The sequence below is a fragment of the Lichenostomus cassidix genome, chromosome 2, assembly GCF_008360975.1.
Source record: "Lichenostomus cassidix isolate B80296 chromosome 2, HeHo_3.0, whole genome shotgun sequence".
NCBI lineage: Eukaryota > Metazoa > Chordata > Aves > Passeriformes > Meliphagidae > Lichenostomus > Lichenostomus cassidix.
Genome location: NC_139482.1, coordinates 64,361,604 through 64,380,663, shown reverse-complemented (window position 1 = coordinate 64,380,663; position 19,060 = coordinate 64,361,604). Strand labels below are relative to the sequence as shown.

At 42.0% G+C, this 19,060-nt stretch overlaps 1 protein-coding gene across 5 annotated transcripts in view; it reads left to right on the top strand.

Moving 5' to 3' along the window:
• The window catches only part of PHACTR1 (phosphatase and actin regulator 1), a 304,744-nt gene that overhangs the window by 6,180 nt on the left and 279,504 nt on the right, over nt 1-19,060 (top strand). For 4 of the 5 annotated variants that reach the window (XM_085051888.1, XM_085051887.1, XM_085051892.1 and 1 more), the window contains exons 3-4: nt 7,356-7,502; nt 9,135-9,281. In XM_085051888.1, coding sequence (XP_084908014.1) covers nt 7,356-7,502; nt 9,135-9,281 — 294 coding nt within the window. Of the gene's footprint in view, nt 1-7,355; nt 7,503-8,504; nt 8,665-9,134; nt 9,282-19,060 lie in introns of those variants that run through there. The other variant, XM_085051893.1, reaches the window with a different exon arrangement.

Here is a 19,060-nt window from a genome sequence, read left to right as displayed (position 1 = left end):
TCCTTGCCAAGTACGTAATCCCTGGTGATGCATCTCCAAATCAGAAACAGGAAAGAAAGGACTGCGATCCCTTGGATCCAGCCCCTTGCCCTTGGAAAGCCTGAATCTGAAATCTAAGCATGAAGCTGGACTTTCATTTTCAAAAATGCCTTCTCTCTCCAAAGTGTGTAGAAGATACTGGTTATTCTTGGCTGCAAATGTATTCTAAATACAAATCTATCATGGCTTTCAGCTGCAAGGCTGAAAGTATGTAATGGGGCCTGGAATAGGATTTAGCTCACTTTTTCCTTAGGTGACCACAGTGAAGTTCTTACTTGTTTGGCATATATCAGAAAAAGTCATTTTAAGAGCAGGGTTCTCCTAATCTTAGACATCTTCCTTGGGTTAATATAGGTCTTGCCTCTATACTGATTATGAAAACCTAGATGTGAACTTGAGTGAAAGATGCCTGTGCTGATGGAATTTGTTTGCATAAAGGAATGAGGTGTTGACAGGCAAGATAGGACCCAATTCAGAAAAGGGAGTAACTTCCCCAGAAACGGGTAAAGCTGTAATCCAAAGCTGTAAATGTACAGATCCTGTCTTGGCTGTAGTCTACTTTGGAGACATACCATTGATCTTAAAGCTCTATTTGAAAGTTATACTTTCAGGAATGCAAAGAAAGATCTCACATTTGACAGAGCTGAGCAGACAGGAACTGAGGAACAGCAGAAGTGAGTGGCACCATAAGGGAAAGTAAGCCTAGAGCCTCCAAAACAGGCAGAGGCAGCTGCCTCACCTATGAGAGGTATAGCATGTCAGCACATGAGCAGAGCAGATCTGGTGATAGTCACCAGGTTCAGCCAGGAGTCCAGACCATCAGACAAGTCCATGCTGATGAGGCAGGTATGAGACTAAGCAGGACATGGAGTCAACAGTCTGGATGTGGATCAGTGAGGAATGTAGCCAGCCACAGGCACAGCTGCAACCTGGCTCAGCAAATGAGCAGTGGCTTCAGGGTAGGTCTAACTCCAAAAGCAGGGAGGAAGGAGCTGTTGATGCTTCTTGCTGCTTTCTCAAGAAGCTCCAAAGCTGGTCAGGGCCACTCAAGCTTCTCTCTCCAAAGCTGTACCATGCTCGAGAGCCTGCCTGGCCTGGCCACGCCGTGGCCAACTAAACTGTGTGCAGGGAGTGTACACAGGACCCTAGCTGTTGGCACCTGGCTCCCACCTAGGCTCATTCAGGATTACGAAATGAGGAACCTCTCCCTCCCTCCCCTCCATTGTCTACAAGGGGGTTGAACCCCTGAATGAATTCTAAGAGGGAAGAGAGATTCCTGCCCAGTACATTGAGTGAAGGCTTTAGGTACCACCGCAAAAGGAGATCTGCCCATCACAGTCAGCGCACACCACTTTTCTGCAGCCATGAATCTGATGGAATGGAGCCTAAGACTCATTCCCTCTCTTGGTGCCTTTAGCAGCACCACGCCACAACCTGATGGGATGGGCTGCACATTGTGTTGTCAGGATGTCACTCTGGGCTGCAGGTGTCCACCTTTGCACCACAGTGGGATGCTCAGGTCCCTGCTGGGAGTCTGGGTTCAGCTCTCATGCGACTTCTGACCCAAGAATAGAATAGTTTCTAAATTCCTGGAGAGTTGTGCATCCACTTGTCCATTCTTATATCCTTTCGCACCAGCAGGGCACACCAATTAAAAATTAACTGTTGTTATTATTTTGAAGATTCTCTTACATTCCTTGAAGTTGGGTGCTAGGCCATTTGGTAAGATACACTGTGCACACTTAAATAACTGAACAAAACCCTCTTGAAGGTTTATCTTAAGCTACCTATTGTACCTATAAATAAGTTACAGATACACCTACATTAGGTATGCCTTTATTGGTTGCAACATTCCTGCAATTCACTTCATGAATTTACAGTCATCAGGGGTATGAGTGAATAAAAAATGTAAAGTAAAAAAAAATGGAAATAAAATACAATACATATGGCCAAGGGTAACAGATGCAAAAGTTTGTATAGACACATAGGGAATGACTGCTCAAAAGATTTCAGGAAATCATTCTTCTGAGGTTTATATCATAAGGTTTATAAACCTATCATAAGGTTTAATAAAATACTCTCAGGTATAGTTTTAATTCCACATTTTTCTGGCACTCTGTGTCTCTACAATATTTATTTGACTGTGCTTCATTTTTGCTCATTCTTTTAAAAATTCAGTCAGTGCTGATTCATTCTAGATGCTTGATTTAATCACTGCTGACTCTTCATTGCCACTTTTCTTCTGCTTTTGCACATTAAATTGAGTCCAGTATTTTATAAAACCATACTGCTGCAGAATCCCCAGATTCCAATCCAGAATGATTCCATTGCCGATGCTCCTCCATCCACCAAAATTTTATGATTAATCCACCCTATATGTTAACATATTTTCAAAGTTATGATAGCTTCCAGGTCTTTTATATTCATGTGATATCACAAGTTCTTAGACTGACATCAATATCAGAAGAATTAGTAACAGCAAATGTGCATTCTTAATAAAATTTCCATACCTTTAAATACCATTAATGAACTGATCAACATCAACCTTTTCCTCATCCTTTTTAAACTTTTTAGAATCCCTTTCCCACCTCCTATTCTGGCACATCCCCTAATGAGAATTTTAGAGTAGCCAATGCCTTTGGACACAGAGGAACAAGCAAGTTTCATCTAAAATGTACAAAAAATGCTAGTTAGGCATATCGTATGTGCTCTCACCCAAATACCCCAGACCAACAGAACGACTGTGTGCATAAATGTGGATGTCCTTTTGCATGGGTACTGTTTGCAACCCTCAGGCCTGTGCTTGAATACGATGTAACCAAGTACTTTGTTTCAGATTACTGATGTCCATCAAGACAGATTTCAACAGCTTTGCTTTAGAGATACAGAGCAATCCATATGCATGTGCTTCTGTGTTTATGTGGGAGACACAAGCCTCTAAATCATTCTTCATAAATTATGTCCTCTCCACATGTTCCACTCTCTGCCTCTCCTGCCACTCATATTCCATTTCCCAAAACTAATCCTTCAAATGTCCATTCATCTTGTTTTAAATACAGCTGATAAAGTGAAGTGGCATTAAACTAGACCAAAATATTTTTTTTCCTCGTAAACACCCAATTGGACCCACTGACTGATCTGTCTTTAAGGAAGAATATTCACAACCTAATAATTTTTTTTAGCACAAAAGGAAAATCATTTGCTAGATGAATCAAAATGTACCTGAACTCATGTTTTTAAAGCTTCTATTTAGCCAAAAATACATTTCTGCATGCATTATCTACATTATGCCATGGTGAGCCCTCTCCACTGAAGCACAAAGGAAAACTGAGTAAGAGTACATATCTTTCTCTAGTGAAAAAATGCAGCAAGAAAAAGAATCCTATTTAATCAGCAAGAGTAACACTGCAATAAAAGTATTTTCATAGATATTCTACAATGGTGTTCAAAATTTGCCCTGATAAGCAAGGCTTTCCTCAGAAAAGCCTTAAGGATTTCTGATGTAATCCAGCATCCCCTTATGTTCTTGTGTCACCAATGAGATATTTTACTAAAAGCTGATTGGTAAAAGTGAATGGAAACATCTAGATGAGTATCTCATTAATTTTTAGGAAGATTCTATTTCACCACTGAAAATTTTCCAATTAATATTACCATTATTTTATGTTACTTGTGTTCTAAATAACACAACTCTTAAAAAAATCAATACTATAACTCTTCAAAACATAAAGGTAGTGCTTGGCAAACAAATATTATTACTAATATTTTTATTAAAATATGTGGAAAAGTATTTTAATGGAAAAAATGGAAGGCATCAAAAATTCTTTGCAAACCACCCCTCATGTTTTCAGTAATTTTAAGCAGTATTTAGAAATTGGGACCAGCTGTAGATTTAACTAAATATATTGAATTTATATGTTCACAATGCCTCTGAACCGGTAATAAAAGCATTTACATATTTTACTTTCCCTTCTCCCAAAGACATACTTGCGTTGCACTTCAGTAACATACAATATTTTGAGACAAACAAATGGGAGATTATATTTAATATCTAACACATCATGTTCTAACATGTCACATGATGTGCATTACAGCATTTATATTTTCAAGGTATTTTTCCCTCCAAAAGCAACTTTTTCCCTTTCTAACACATACAAGACAAGACGTTGCCTCAATCTGCCAGTTGGGGTGTAAGTCTATGAGGAACGATGAAAATAGAATGAAAGGATTTAACAAAATTACTGATTACCCCTGCGTATGCTGTTACAGTGGCTCCTTAAATTGAGCTTTTCAACACTGGTCTCAAATCCATTTGCAGAGTTAGTGGGTCCTTAATGTATATTGTAATGTCATTTGATTGCTCCAAGACCTTCAAGAGGATACTTCCTAATTTTCCTGGAAAACTATCTGCTAAAAGTGTGTCCCAGAGACTGAGCTGGTTTGCAGAGAGCAGGTGAAGCTAGAAATTCTGGTGGGTTATCTGTGATGGATCCAATGGTCACATTGGGCAACTATTGACAGCTTTACTAAAAAATGTATGGTGAGTCGTTCTCGAAATAAGGACTGCTGTGGATTAGGAAAAGAGTGTGTACAGTTATATTCATGGCAGTCATAAACATTCAGTGTCACCCTGTAGATACCAGAATGTGATCAGCTATACTTTCCAGTTCTGTGACTGTGTAAGAACTGATCTTAGGTTTTTATTGCAAAATGATTTAATACTTATTAGCTTACTCTGAAATGTTTTCAATGTTTACTTGAAATTTCCAGTCATTCTTGAAAACTCCTTTTGGTAATATGCACAAAGGGGAGATAATCATGGTTGTCAAAGTAATACATAATGATTACTCCAAGAAACATTTTCTAGCATCCACCTACCTGTAGTCAAAATGAATACAAGCCAGATCCCAATATTTTGACCCAAAAGGTAAAAATGCATTATAAACAATTATATAGAAAAACATACTCTTATTCTCTGTTTACTATAAATGCACATGCAATTTGTTGTTGGGATTTTCTTTCTAAGACATTCCTGTGCTGTGATCCAGCTTGGCCTGAAATGCATGGGTGCCCTTTCACTGACTTTAACTACAGCTAAATCATGCCAGTTTTAAAAGACAAATCTTTTACATGGTTGTTTTATGAGAAGATTTTTACAGTGCTGACTTCCTATCCAGATAAATCTTCCTTAAGTGTAAATTTGATGATGCAGTACGCAAAATTTTCCATAGCAGAAATTTTCCGTTGACTTTTATCTTCATTACTGTACTTCCCGATTACAAGGGAGTAATGGTTTACAGCCTAGTTGCAGTGTTTACTTTAGCTTAATCTAAATAGTTGACCCCATTAAATCAATTTCAACTCCTGCTCTTTGCTTTTACTTCAAATTCAAATGCTAGGTTTGAAATTAGCAAAAACTTGAAAGAAATCTATTTAAAAAAAGAAAACAAGTGAGTTAGACCAGAAATAATCACTACCTCCAGTAGCAAAGATTTACTTGTTTAGTAAACTACATAATAATGCAAATTGAAAAATAGAGCATGACAGCTTTTGTTAACTCATACTAATTATATGCTATCATACCTAACATCTAAGTCAGATTTTAGGCGTCTGAAAGCTACTGATTGACAAGTTTCACTTGAAACTCTAAAAAAAACTTTTAAAAGAAAGAATCACAGTTAGTAGGTTGCAGAATATGCTCTTAGTCACCATCAGTCATGCTCTGCAGTCCCAGTGGGAAAATATAGTTCGTTGCTAGTTACTTGAAGTGTGATGCCTTATAAAAGCCCTGAGATAAAGACTGTTATGCCAGATAATGTCCAAATAGCAAGAAACATGCAGGGTTTGGGCTCCTAGGCTCTTACAGGGTCCCACATGATACTTAGTGTTAGTAGGCCCACATTACACGTAGAGATAGGCTTTCAAACAGAAGTTCTCTTTCCAATTATATGTGAGGTAGAGGACAAAGCACTTGTACATGGTGCTGATGCTTTCAGTGATCAGCCACATCCCAACTAGCATTTTGATAATCTTCAACTACTCAGAGAGAGAGTTTAGGTGGATATATTTATAGAGGCTCTTCTGTTTGTGATTTGTAATTTATAGGCTCAGTGCCCAAAGCATTCAACAGTCACTCATAATTACATTTCACATGTAAAACACCTACATTAAAGGGACATTATCAAGGCTATAAGGTCCAAAGCTAAATACTTGGGCAACTCCAAAATGAAGGTTGCCTCTGCAACATTAATTCAGAGTGGGCAGTGCTTACTTAATGAGCCGGTGTGGCTAGCACAGGTCTTTCCCATGAGAATTCTTTTTGTGTTTTATAAACAAAGATAAAGTTTGGATGTTGTTGAAAACAGTGTCTCAAGATTTGGACAGTGCAGGCCTGGCCAATCTGGCCTAGGGGGAGGTTTCTGGCTGACCAATCTGGGTGACCTTCGAAAACTCTATATATATATGTTGGATTCAAACAATAAAGTACTTTTTCTATGCCACACTGAGAATTGGGACTTTCCTTCTCTGCTAGCGCCTCAACAGCAACAAGCTAGTATTAAATATTTTGCTTTCTCCTCCTCAAATGCATGGCCCTAAGCCATTTAAATCCTGTTCAGAAGACAAAATCTTAATTTCCTCATGGGTTTTCCATTGGTGCTTCACTAAATTACATGAATACTTTAGTAATGGATTTATATGTTCACAAAACTGCTACTAAAAAAATATGTTTCTCCCAGTTCCACCACTAAGAAACTAAGACATAAAGTGATTAAGAGCAAAAAGTAGCCGTTAATTTTGAGTGAGCAAGTTGAGACAAGAAGAAACTGAGCTTTGGAATAGTTGCATCATGTCAAGAATATGTATCACATCGTGTTCCGAGCACAGCTTCCACAGATTTCTGCAAATTTATCAACCATTTAAACACTTCCTCTATTCAGATATCACCTGAGTGCCTTAAAAACAGCATTCAGGAAAAGAGAGACTGCAGCTATTCAGAAGCTGAGAAAAGAATAGTCATAGTGGCAAAACTAGGAATTTAGAACAGGCAATCTGCAGCAGCAACAGAGCGATAACCCATTTCTTTGGGGCACACAAGACAGCAGTCTTTTCTTGGTATCATTCAGTGCAGCCCTTAAATTCTGCAGCATGTAAGGCAAGGACCTTACAGCAAACAGCCTATTCTACTACCTGCTACAGGTCATCTCTTCCATTGAGTGATTTTCTTTCTCTTTTTTTTTTTTTTCCTACCTCTTTCTCCCCCTTTCCATTTCTCTGTTCTACTGCTATTCTCCTCTTCATTTGTTTTTTCTCACCAGCTCGTCGGGCAACTCTTCTCACTGTGCCCACTCTGGTGACAGCAACTTCTGAGGATGACATAGACCGGAGACCCATCAGAAGACTCCGGTCTAAGAGTGACACCCCTTACTTGGAAGAAGCTCGGATCTGCTTCAACCTTGATAATGGTAAGACCACACCTTCCCCAAACAGCATATGATGTAAATTAAAGACTTCTTTTTGAGATGCAGATGGACCAGATGGTACCTCCTCGTTCAAAAGTGATATGGTGGTTTACCAGACATCCAGAGATGCCAAGACTGTCTAACTGCAAGCACCTGCATATGTATGAACAGGATCATTTTCAAAATTCTCCAGCAAGTGCTAACTAAAACTTTTTCCCTGTTTTAGCCAGGGTGAGCTAGTGAGATCACACCAATTTAGAATTGATTTGCAAACAAAATACATCTTATCCACTCCAGGCCTCCAGAAGCATGAAAGTTTTTGAGAACATTTATGAAGGGATTAGAGCTAACAGCAGACTTCAGCTAAACCCAATGTTACAGCCATTGGAGAACATGCAGCACACCCCAAAACCTCAGTAGGACTAATTAGCAAACATGTGACAGAAATGTCTTGACTCTGCAGGAATGTGTAAGAGAGCCGTCCTTCAAAATTCAGACCAGCTAGTGTTACCGTCGCTGTCTTCAGAGTTACTGACACCCAGCATTCCTTCCCTGGTCTTTTTTTCTCAGTGAGGTTAATCAAAACAAAAATTTTGGAAGTACTGACAACTTAGTGACTTTAAGCAGAGTGGTTTATTTAAAAAAAAACCAACCTGAATTAAATGGGATGATCTAGTACACTCTTAGGCACATATTTTAACTGTCCAATTCTTACTTTACGTAGTACTTTTGTGCTACCCACTTTTTAAAATAGAATTTTTAATTATTTATATTACGCTAACCAACTGAAATTGAAGCCCTAATGTGGCAGGCAGCCTGTAAACCACACGGGTAAGAACATAAAGTCTACATAAAGAGCTGATTACCAAACAGAGAAACAGAGATGCCACAGAACACCGACCCCAGTTTGCAGGGAGTCTCTGGTTTTTGCAGATGGTCACATTTTTCTCCAAGACCTGCCAAAGTGACCGAAGCAGGCGAGCCCCAGGCTTTGAGCGATGGTCAGTTTCAAACGTTGACTGCAGGCTCCTCAGTCCCCTTGGCATTTTAAACTGCCAAGGTGTTGCCATCCCGCCTTACAAAATGGGTTTGCCCAAGGCAAGAGGGCAAGGAGGTGAAGGGATGCACCATTAGACACCCCATGAAGTGCCAGTGCAGCTGTGCTGTGAGTTCTGGGACGCCCCGGGCTAGAAGGGAGCAACCGCGGGCTGGCACCGCTGCCCGCCAGGCCCATCGGCGGCGTTTGGCACCTCAGCCGGGACCTCCCCCGGGGGCGGGAAAGGCGCTCGGCCGGACCTTGCCCTGGGCGGGGGGGCAGCGCCGGGCCGGGGACACCGCTGGGGACACCGCTGCGGACAGCGCTGGGGACAGCGCTCCGTGCCCCGCAGCGGAGACGGGCGGGACTCGGCAGGGGCAGCGGGCAGGGCCGCCGCGGTCGCTCCCGTCCGCAGATCCTTGACGGGTTTTCCCTGTCTCTCCCCCTCGCTCCCTCCCTGCGCTCCTTTCTCCCTTTCCCTCTCTCCTTCCCCGTCCTCCCCTCCCCCTCCCCGCGCCTCTCTCCCTCCTCCCTTCCCCTCTCTCCCCCTCCGCCCCCTCCTCGCCCGGCCGCCCCGCGCCGCCGCTCGCCCTCGCCAGCTCGCCGGGCCACGCTGCTCACCGTGCCCACATTAATGGCGGCATCTTCCGAGGAGGACATCGACCGCAGACCCATCCGCCGCGTCCGCTCCAAGAGCGACACCCCCTACCTCGCCGAGGCCCGCATCTCCTTCAACCTCGACACAGGTGAGAGGCGGCCCGGCCCGGCGCGACGGGCGGCGGGGGAGGCAGGGAGGGAAGGGGCCGCCTCCGCCCCCGCCAGAGCCAGCGGGCTCCCCGGGCGCCGCCCGGCCCTGCCCTGCCCTGCCCTGCCCTGCCCTGCCCTGCCCGGGTGCCTTCGCACCTCGCCGGCCTCCTCCGGCCCTGGCCCGCCGGCCGGCTCCCCCTGCCCCGCGCCTGTCAGCTGGCTGAGCCGGGGGCTGGCTGCTCTTCTCTGTTCAGCCCCTGGAAGCTGGAAGCCCCTGTCCCAGAGCGCCGCCCTCTTGCCCTGCACGGCGTCGTGGCGCATCCTCACAAGGCTTCTACACTGTCCCTCCTCGCCAGGTCCTGGCGTCCCTCCTGGAGACGCTGCCCTTGGTGTTTTGCAAGTCTCTCCCTGGCTCGCTCGTTGCCTTCTTCCTGTGGTGGGTTTGTGCCTCAGAAGTGCAAGGAAACTTGCGCCTGTGTTGTCCACTTAGTTTCATGAGGTCCCTTGTTGCCTCAACGTTGCCTTTTGTGACACTGGATAGGTGTACAGCCTGATGGTTTCTACCAACACACCTCCAGCTCCCTGCATTCACCTCCTCCTGCCTGTTATTGGGATGAACCTTCTGCAGCTCTCTACCTGACCTTTCCTTCCCCTTTGTGAAGGAAAAACCACCACTTCCTTTTCCACTACTGTTCCACTACTGTGCCCTCCTCTTTGCCGCCTTATTGTCATGACTCCCTTGAGATTACAGCTGTCCCTTTCAGTTCATCCTGCGCATGATGAAACTATCCTGCTTCTTTTCTACTAGGCCTGTGGTTTTCCCTGCTTTCTTGACCTTTTCTTTCCTTATGAGCTCTGTCAACAGCAAACAAACTACGCCAGAGGTTACTTGCTCTCAAAAAAAAAAAAAAGGAAAAGGAAAAGGAAGTTCTTTCTGCTGGTTCTCTGCACCAAAGCAGACTTTCTCTGTTTGGGAAGGGGGGCAGTGTGAGGGTGGATCTGTAGCCAGCAGTACTGCAGCCTCCCTCATGTCCCAGCAGTAGCGCACAAAATGACCCAACTGTGTAACATTCTTTGATGCCGTCACCTCACTGCCAGCTGTAAAGGGAAAAGAGCTGCCTTGGAGTTGCTGCTTGCCCTGCTGCAGTCTCTCCCATCCCTCCTCCCCCTTTTCAGCTGGCAGAAAGTTGGAGATGGCAGAGATGCATTTCCTTCTCCATTTGGGGATGGAACGGATTCCCCTCCCCCTCCTGTTATCCCTGCTGCAATTACACCCTTGGTAATGGCTGATGCGCAGTTTGGTTTTACCACTGACAGAACGGTTGGTTACACTGTATGGCGTGTCGTTTATTTCTCTCTCATCATGACTTCTAAAAAATTACCAAGCCATAGGTAAGTTGGGTGGCATTGCAGGACACAATCTGGAAGACCATGCCAGGTTTCAGCTCTATAAAGAACTGGAAGTGAAAATGGAAAGAGCATCTCTGTGTGTAAGGTGTAAATAAAAAAAGGCTGTGTAGGGTTATTTGCTGAAATAACCCTGTGCTGACTTGTGTTCTCTCAGGTAATGTTATGACATGTAGTTATAAATAGATAAACCAGTTAAGAGCAAGGCACCTTCAGGTCACCTGGTGCCTCACATCTCTATGCTGAGCTAGACATGATGACTTTTCTACAAGTCCCAGAGGATGTGCAAATCTCAAGGTACCTCTTTCCTGCAATACACCAAAGAATTTGATAATTACACTTAGCTTCTTTCTGTTCCCGCCCTCCCCCTAGCTCTCTATGATTTGGGTCTTCACTTGCAAACCTGGGAATGGAATTCCTTAAAAAATAAATAATTAAAAGAAATAGTACTGGTGTATCAAGAAATGTAAATGAAAAATGTTGTAAGTAGTGCAAGTGTGTATTTTCATTAATCCATCTGGCAGTGAGTAGTTTTGCACTGTAAAAAAAAAATTTGCTTAGCAACCAGTATTGAGTGAGTGAGCCAAAAAGCAAGTGGAACGTGCCGCTGATACCCACTTGATTTCTGAGCTGTTGGGTTTACTCTTCTGTTTGCTCAGAAAGCACAAACCAAGCTGCTTGGGTTTGAGAACTCTCTTGTCTGAGGAAAAAGCCACTAGAAAATGTGTTTGGCCACTTTTGCTTATACGTGATAATACCGTGCAGCTCAGGCTTTCCTTTTGAAACTTAATGTTTACGCAGTGCAGTGTTCTTGCATTTAGTTTTTTGGCTCTGTGTGTGTGTGGTGGGGAGGGGGGAAGAAACTCTCTCTTTCTAAGCCGACCAGGTTTGCAGTCTCGTTGCCAGTGTCGCTGCTGCTGTGCCACGAAGGCTGCCGGATCTCCCTCCGCGTCCCAGTGCCCTGCGGGCGGAGGGGCCCGACCTCCTCCCGGGAGCCCGGGGCGCTGTCCGCCGCCCGCGGTGCTGAAGCCGCTCCGCCGGGCGTGGAGGACTCGTGTCCCACTTTGCCTTGTTCTGCCTGGCTGTCCGTGGGTTGGCAGCGCACGTGTGTGCACAGAGGTGTGTGTATCTCTTTGCCTGTGCAGGGGAAAGGCGGTAGGAAGGAAGTAAAGCTGTTTCTTCAACCCACAGATGCAGTCGAAGCTAAAGTGATTCTTGGGGCACAGGGAAGGGCCTCTTCCTTGTGTGCTTATTGCTTGCTTTCATTTAGTGCATTCCATATCTACACTTGCTGCTCAACCACTGCTTACAAAGCTGCTTTTACTACAGCTGTTACGAGTCAAGCTGCTTTCACCAGTCACTGTCTTCTGTCAGGACATGGTCAGAGTTTGGCTGCAGCATGCAGCTGCTTTGCTGTATTGGAACTTTAAATCCACTTTTATTAATGAACCATAACCAGATGCAGTGAATACTACTCTTCTCCACTCTTAATTGCAACCACTAGTTAAGAACTATCAGGTTTTTATCTACTTCAGCTGTAAGTTATAATTATACCATTACTGCTGTTATCTGTATTGTTGAACAACTGAGAGATTGCATACACAGAGTCAATTATGCAGTTTGGGTATAGCATGTATTTGGTCTGGGTCTTTAAAAAGCACAATTTGCAAGTGATTAACAGTGCAGCTTCTACCTCCCCTTGTCTTTTGATTATATTAACAGCTCTGCTTTATTTGATTTTTCAAAATACCAGTTTATTATGTTTGTTTCTAAATATTGATCAATTAACTCACAATTATTACCTAGCATGAGTTGACAAATGCTGTTCGATTAGTTGTGCCTGGTATGTTTTTTTTCTGGTGTTCCCAAACTGATTAAAATACCAAGTTGTTTTCCAAACCCAGAGTTATTCTCTCTATTATTATACATATGCAAATCCTATTAATCTGAGTTATGTGCTCATATCAAGAGGATAATACTTCCCAAAGGATTAAAATTACCTCTTCTGCCAAAATTAATGGAGCTACATAACATTGTAAAGCTATAGGCAGCTATAAATTCTTTTTCTATATTTGATACTAAATCATTTCCATACAGAAATTAATTTTTTACTTTCTGAACAACTTCCTCCAGTGCAACAATAGAGAAATGTGGAATATGCTCTCACTTTTGGGTGGTGATCTTTTGTTTTCTTTATTATGATTAGCAATCTGGCATTGCTCCATCTCTTAACATCCATCTTTGGCTTTTCATACATCATCTTCTTAAAAGCAGTTTTCAATTGTCTTTTTAACTTTCTGGTTCAGGTATCTAAAAGCTCTTCCCAAATTACTTCTGAAAACTTGCGCCTCTATCTGTGACAGTTGCCCAATAGCATAATCACTTTCCTGGTCCTGTGCCAGCTGATAAGTTGAAGTGGTTTTTATCGGTTTTCACCTATTACAGGTTTTGGCTGATTTCTATTCTTCCTGTTGCAAACTACTGTACTTCTAAAATGCCACTGCAAGGTTGGTAGCTTTCAAGCTTGATAAATTGGCAGAGGTGATGGCTGATCAGGAAATAGACTGCTTAAAAGTCACTAAATGATCCAAGATGTTTGAGCTTTTCTCCTGCCTCCTCCTTCATGCAGCTGCTTGGGGAATCCCTGTCAGAATTGTATTGATGTTTGTTAGGTAAGGGCGGGGCTACTGTGCTGAGTTGGTCTGGTCAGGTTCTCTTTTAGCCGTTCAAGTGTTAGTCATTAATGAAGCTATATCTATATACAAACAGATACTCTTACTCCTCCCTACCTGAAAAAGAGTAAGCTTTGTGCTGCAATCCTCTGCAAAGGTGAGTCTAGCAGACTGGCTTCTTGTTAAGTGGTGCAAGAAGCTCTCTTTATCTCAGCTCCTCAATCGTTCAGGGAGGTCACCAAATGTCAGCCTTTGTTTGAGCAAGACTTATTGTCTACTTATTTAACCTGGCAGTGGAGACTCAGGGAGAAAGCAAGCCAATGCCTTGGAGAAGGTGTAAGGCCAGAATGACTGCAGTAGCTGTAGTAGGGGTCAGCAAAGAGGGGATGTTCCTCCAGAAAGAATAAGGTTCCATGCTGTGAAATGGAGGGAGGGGGGCTTTTGAATGTGAATGTATTCCTCCCACCTTGACTTAAAAGTGTGTACCAATGGTGCAACCAAACAGAAGCCAAAGGAGTGGCAGGAGGAGTGCAGGAGCTGGGCTCTGAAGAGAGAGGAGAGAGGGGATAGAGGTAGTGACAGATAGGACTCGATAGAGATGGTACAGCCTGTGCAAGCTATGGAGCCCAGCTGGCTCTCTCAGCCCTGGAGCGTAGCACAGATTTTTAGTGCACTGAAGTCACTCAGTAATCTCACTGAAGTAGCTGGATCTTCAAATGATTTAAGTAATTTGTTGACTTCAGCCAGGGATCTGAGCCAGGTTGTAGAAATATACATCTCTCCTCCCCTTCCGTGATGAAAGATCTGTTTTGTCTCTTTCTGGTATGGAGCCACATGGTCTCCTCGAACATGTTCTGGGAAAGCAAAGCTGGGAGGGAAAGGACTGAGTGGCTGTGGATAATTTTGCCATGTGTACAGAAGAAAGGTCCTTGTGTTGAGGAAGGCAAGTGAACTTGGTACCATTTACCGTTCTTAAGCAGTGACGAATAAATCACACTGGAGAAAGGAAAAAATCTACGTCAGCCTGTGTTAGTGCTGCTGCAAGCAGAATTAATTCACAGGGTGTAAAGAGGGAGGAGGATCATGACAGAAACTGCTGAATGGCTGAGACAAATGTTCGCAAGCTGGGAAATGTTCATGGTCGGCTGTTTCCGCCATGCAGAGCTGGTGGGTGAAAGCCAGGACGTAAAGAATGACTGTTAGTGTTATATGCGGGAACTTTCCTGGTCTGAACCGGGCACAAAGTTGAAATCAAAAGTGTCTTACATTTTCACTGTCCTGGCACCTTCCACTCTCTGGGCCCTAGGGTTTCTTACAGCCGTCATGGTAGGCTGCCTCACTGTTATACTATTTGTGCCACTGTATTCACTGCATAATATAGCTCTAGAGCTATGCAGAATACTTTTCAGAGATCAAAATGATGTATGATTTTGCTTTCTAATGGAAAGATAATGTTATTTGTGTATTAGCCTCATACATGTTGATTTGACTGGAAGGATATGATACATTTTGCTGCAGTGAACAAGGAGGAGCTTGTGAACTTAATTTTGTTACTATGTAAAATAAGAGAGAATATTTATACAGCTCACTGAGGTGGGTAAATTGTAAATAGGTGAAAATAAAGTGAAATGATTTGACTAGATTTTCTGCAGGAAAGCTCCATTCCATTAATTTTTAATTTTCTCTAAACCCCATCATTTTATTTAAAAGTCTCTGAACTTTCTGAGTTTGCCCCTGGTCATCCTTACAAATGATTTAACACGGTTAATCATCTCTGCAGTCATTTGAAATGCTATCACATTTGTAGTTTTGTTATTTCTTTGCTATTTATCCAGTGTACGTTTGAATATATCCATAATAAAATACTCTTCATGGTTTCATGATATATGAATAAATAACCCTAAAACTATATATTAATTTCAACTACTTTGGATTTATGAACCTCACAGATTAGAAATAATGTTGAAAGGGTAATCTGAAGGATATAATTATGTTTTTAAAAATACATTCAAATTATGGTGGCTTTAGGGTTTCAGGTGGAAAATATGGGTCTCGGGAGAATAGGGGAGAGAGAAATATGCAGTAGTAGGCTTTCTAATATGTGTGGCAGGTTTTATTTCTTTTTGGAGAAAGATTAGGAAAAATGCGTGCTTGGAAAATTTCCACTTCTTGCTCTGCTCTAATCACTCCCTCATATTATTGTCATGGAGATCCTGTCATACTTAGGAGCCCAAATCACACATTTTGGCAAAACCTTAATACCTTTATAAAAGGGCCTGAAGAACTGGCCTCCATTGCCATCAGGTATTGCCTTACAAAACCTTGTGCCTGCACTTTTTACTCATGACTAATAATGTTAATTCTGCTTGATTTGGAGTATAGGTGGAGGTTGGATATGTGTCTGTCGTTCATTTACTGGCGATTTTCCAGCCCTGGGAGCATGAGTACACATACCAGGAGAAATGAACTTCCAAACAGAAAGCCACCCTTCATGTGGCAAGTATAGGTCATTTGAGATAACCTGCCTTTCCCAGGGCTAAGTGCAGTGGCTGAAAGCTCCTCTGTATCAACTGGCAGTTTAGAGGGGAAGAGGTCTTATCAGTAACTCAGGTTTTAACTCTTGTACTTGATTTTGGAGACCTCTGGTTTAAGACTGTGACCTTCACTGAGTGCCAGATGCTAATAAGTTTACATATTCTTCAAGTCCTGTTGAAGGGGAGAGATGCCTCTGCTTCACCAGCTGTCATCCAACAAGAATCATTGATGCAGACTCGAGTTAACAAATATAACTGAGGACAGTTTGAAGGGAAGGGCAAAATGATGGAAGACAAGGGTAAAATTATGTAAGATACATTTCTCTGAATGCTGGAGGTTTTGATGTTCTTGTGGCACTGCACATATGCATCTGTGTTGGGGGCAGCTGATACCTGTGCAGTCAATGGCATTGACATTGCTGTGAAACAACTGTGACAGGAGATAGAAGGAGAGAAAGTAAGTGCTTGCTTTGGGATCAGAATATGCAGAGCTGATGCCTCATAAAACTATCTGTAGTATGTGTGATTTTAAGGCTGCTGTTATAACTGAGTCCTTCAAGAAAGTGGATGTTGCAGAATTTGCCTGAATAAGAAGTTATCTCTATCTTTGTGTTTTGCTCAATGAGCTTGTAGGGTTAACACAACCAAGTCTATTCCTGCAAGCTGGCATGGTGCAAAGTCCTTTTATTTTTCTTATTTCATCAGGAACTCTAGTTTTCTTCTTGGAACTAGGTCTTTAAGGAAACTGCATTTTCCCAAAACTTCAGAACTGGCAACCCTGTTCAGAATTGTTAGCTGTAAAATCTAGTAAAAAGAAAGGGCCTAATTCTCTGTAACAGGTATAATTAGCTTTAATGCTTAATTACTCTGAGTCAACTAATTGGTTTCATTGGGAATACTCATGGTAATTCTCAGAGTTAGGCAAGTAAGTGTCTTCAGAATCAGTCTTAAAGTTTGTAAGTTTTTGTAATATAACAAAAGTCATTAGTCTGGAAAGAATGTCCTGGCCTGCCTGTTTTCAAATGTAAAATGCTAATGTTAATGAAATATTGTGTTATTAGCAGTTATTTCTTGTGCTTCTGCTTTAGACCATGGAGTCAGTGTGAAATGTTATACTTCCATAGTGAAATAAAACTTGGCTGCCTTCATGCTTTCTTGCTGATGAATATTCGTGACAATGTATCTCTTGTGGATAAGGTGCAAAAAATGTCACTTTTAACATTTTAATCATATTAATGTGATGTACTTTACATGGTAATACAACTTCTTAATATAGTTGACTAAAATGTTTTCTTCATTCAGAATACCATTAGGGTAAAATTATTTACAGTCATGCAATAATCATTTTTAATCATGCATTTCTGTTTCCTTCATTTAGAATGCACTGGTGATCTTATTTTATATTGATATGCTAAAGCTATAGCTAGTCTCAGTATATGGCTACCTTCCATAGGTTTCATTGTAGAGACAATATTCCTGAATATTTAAAAGAAGATAATTAGTGCCTTTACTGCAGGCTTTGTAACAATTTTCATATCTTGAAATTCCAATTCAATCTATAAGAATGTTAAGATGACGTCCAAAGAAGAATTTAATGAGTAGCAAATTCAGCAAGAAAATAGGGAGGCAGAGTTGAAAAATTAAATGGTCATGTCTGTTCTGCACTCCAGAGTCACTGTGGTTTCATTCTGGTTATGAAGTACATAAGACTGGGGAAGCATGTGCCAAAAGTTTGCATGCACTTGTGTTTTTATATACTGAATGAACACATGCCATTTTAACTGTGATGGATAGCAACTGTAGTGCATATTTTGGTTAATCAGAAAAGTTTTGCTATGCATCATTTATGTTGCAATGTCATTTTTATGGTTAGTGGATGCAGTACTTGGACGGACAGACATCTGGTTAATAGTTTATAAATAAATTAAATACTTGATGTGTTATTAAAATGAAAGAGAAATTTCATCAGGGCTAAATCTAATTCTGTGCTAGAATGTTGGAAAGTTGTTCAAAGTCTGACTCAAGCTTCATGCCCCAAATTTGGGAAGACCTGTTTTGAGTGTGGCTCTTGTCTGCCAGTGGGTGCTTATTTCTGTTCTATGGATAAAAGGATAAGGAGTCTACTGACAGATTTGAGAACTGACTGGGGTGCATGTCCTTGGGAAAAATGTTCCTATGTTCCCTCAGTCAGTCAAGTGTTACAACAGTGTTAAGCCATCAGAAATCGTGTTCAGTTACAGGACTCTCTTTCAAGCTAGTCCCATTTTGCTACAGCTTTGCACTAAGCCATAGGAATGTCTGAACAGAAAATATGCCCCCAGTTAGGGTGAAATGAGAAATTAATTGTTATATTGTAATATTCCTTGAGAAAGAGATTACTCCTATCTGACATCTGTAATGGTCCTTTGTTTTCCTTGCTGAGATCACTGATAGAGCAGTTTTCATACATAAATTTTTCTTCTGTTTTCTCTGGGGTTTTTTTGCACCAGAGAAGTGCTAGAAACAAATGTGGAGATCTTGATGTGGCTGTGCTTGATGCATGAGGCATCTGTAACGTTTAGAGAAGAATGATTCTTCCCCATGCCCAGCCTCAGTTATGAAAGCATGTGGGTGTAAAGGTCAAGTTGTGCAGTGAGCTGGTGAAGAGGTCTGTAGACTATCTCATGTGAGCTCTCAGCTCCTGCCTTCTGTAGGGTTTTGTCATTGTTGGCATCTATTCTCCTGTCACCTTTTCCATTCTCCAGTGTTTATCAGGGCTATGTTTGCGGGCAGCAGCAATATGTTGGCCTGCAGCTTCTCAAAGGCTGTGCCTGCTGTCTTGGGAGAGGTGCCGTACCAGAATTTAAAACTGTAAGTTGGTAGCCATGACTTTAAATGGTCACCCTGCATCCTTAGGAGCACTGATAAACAGCTATTCATCTACATTGTGCTTCCATGAAATTAGTTAAGGCAATCATTCCTCAGAACGATGAACACTGGAGCACTCTGCACAGAGAGTGTTCTTCTGGCTGTGGATAGAGGTGGTTTATTGAAAATACTGAGGTGGAGAGTTAGGATTAAACTGCATTAAGCTGCTAATGAGTAGTCACTGTTTATATTTAAAGCAGTTTAGCTTGTTCATCCATTCGTGAACAATTTAATTTTGTCTTAACACTTTGTTACTTA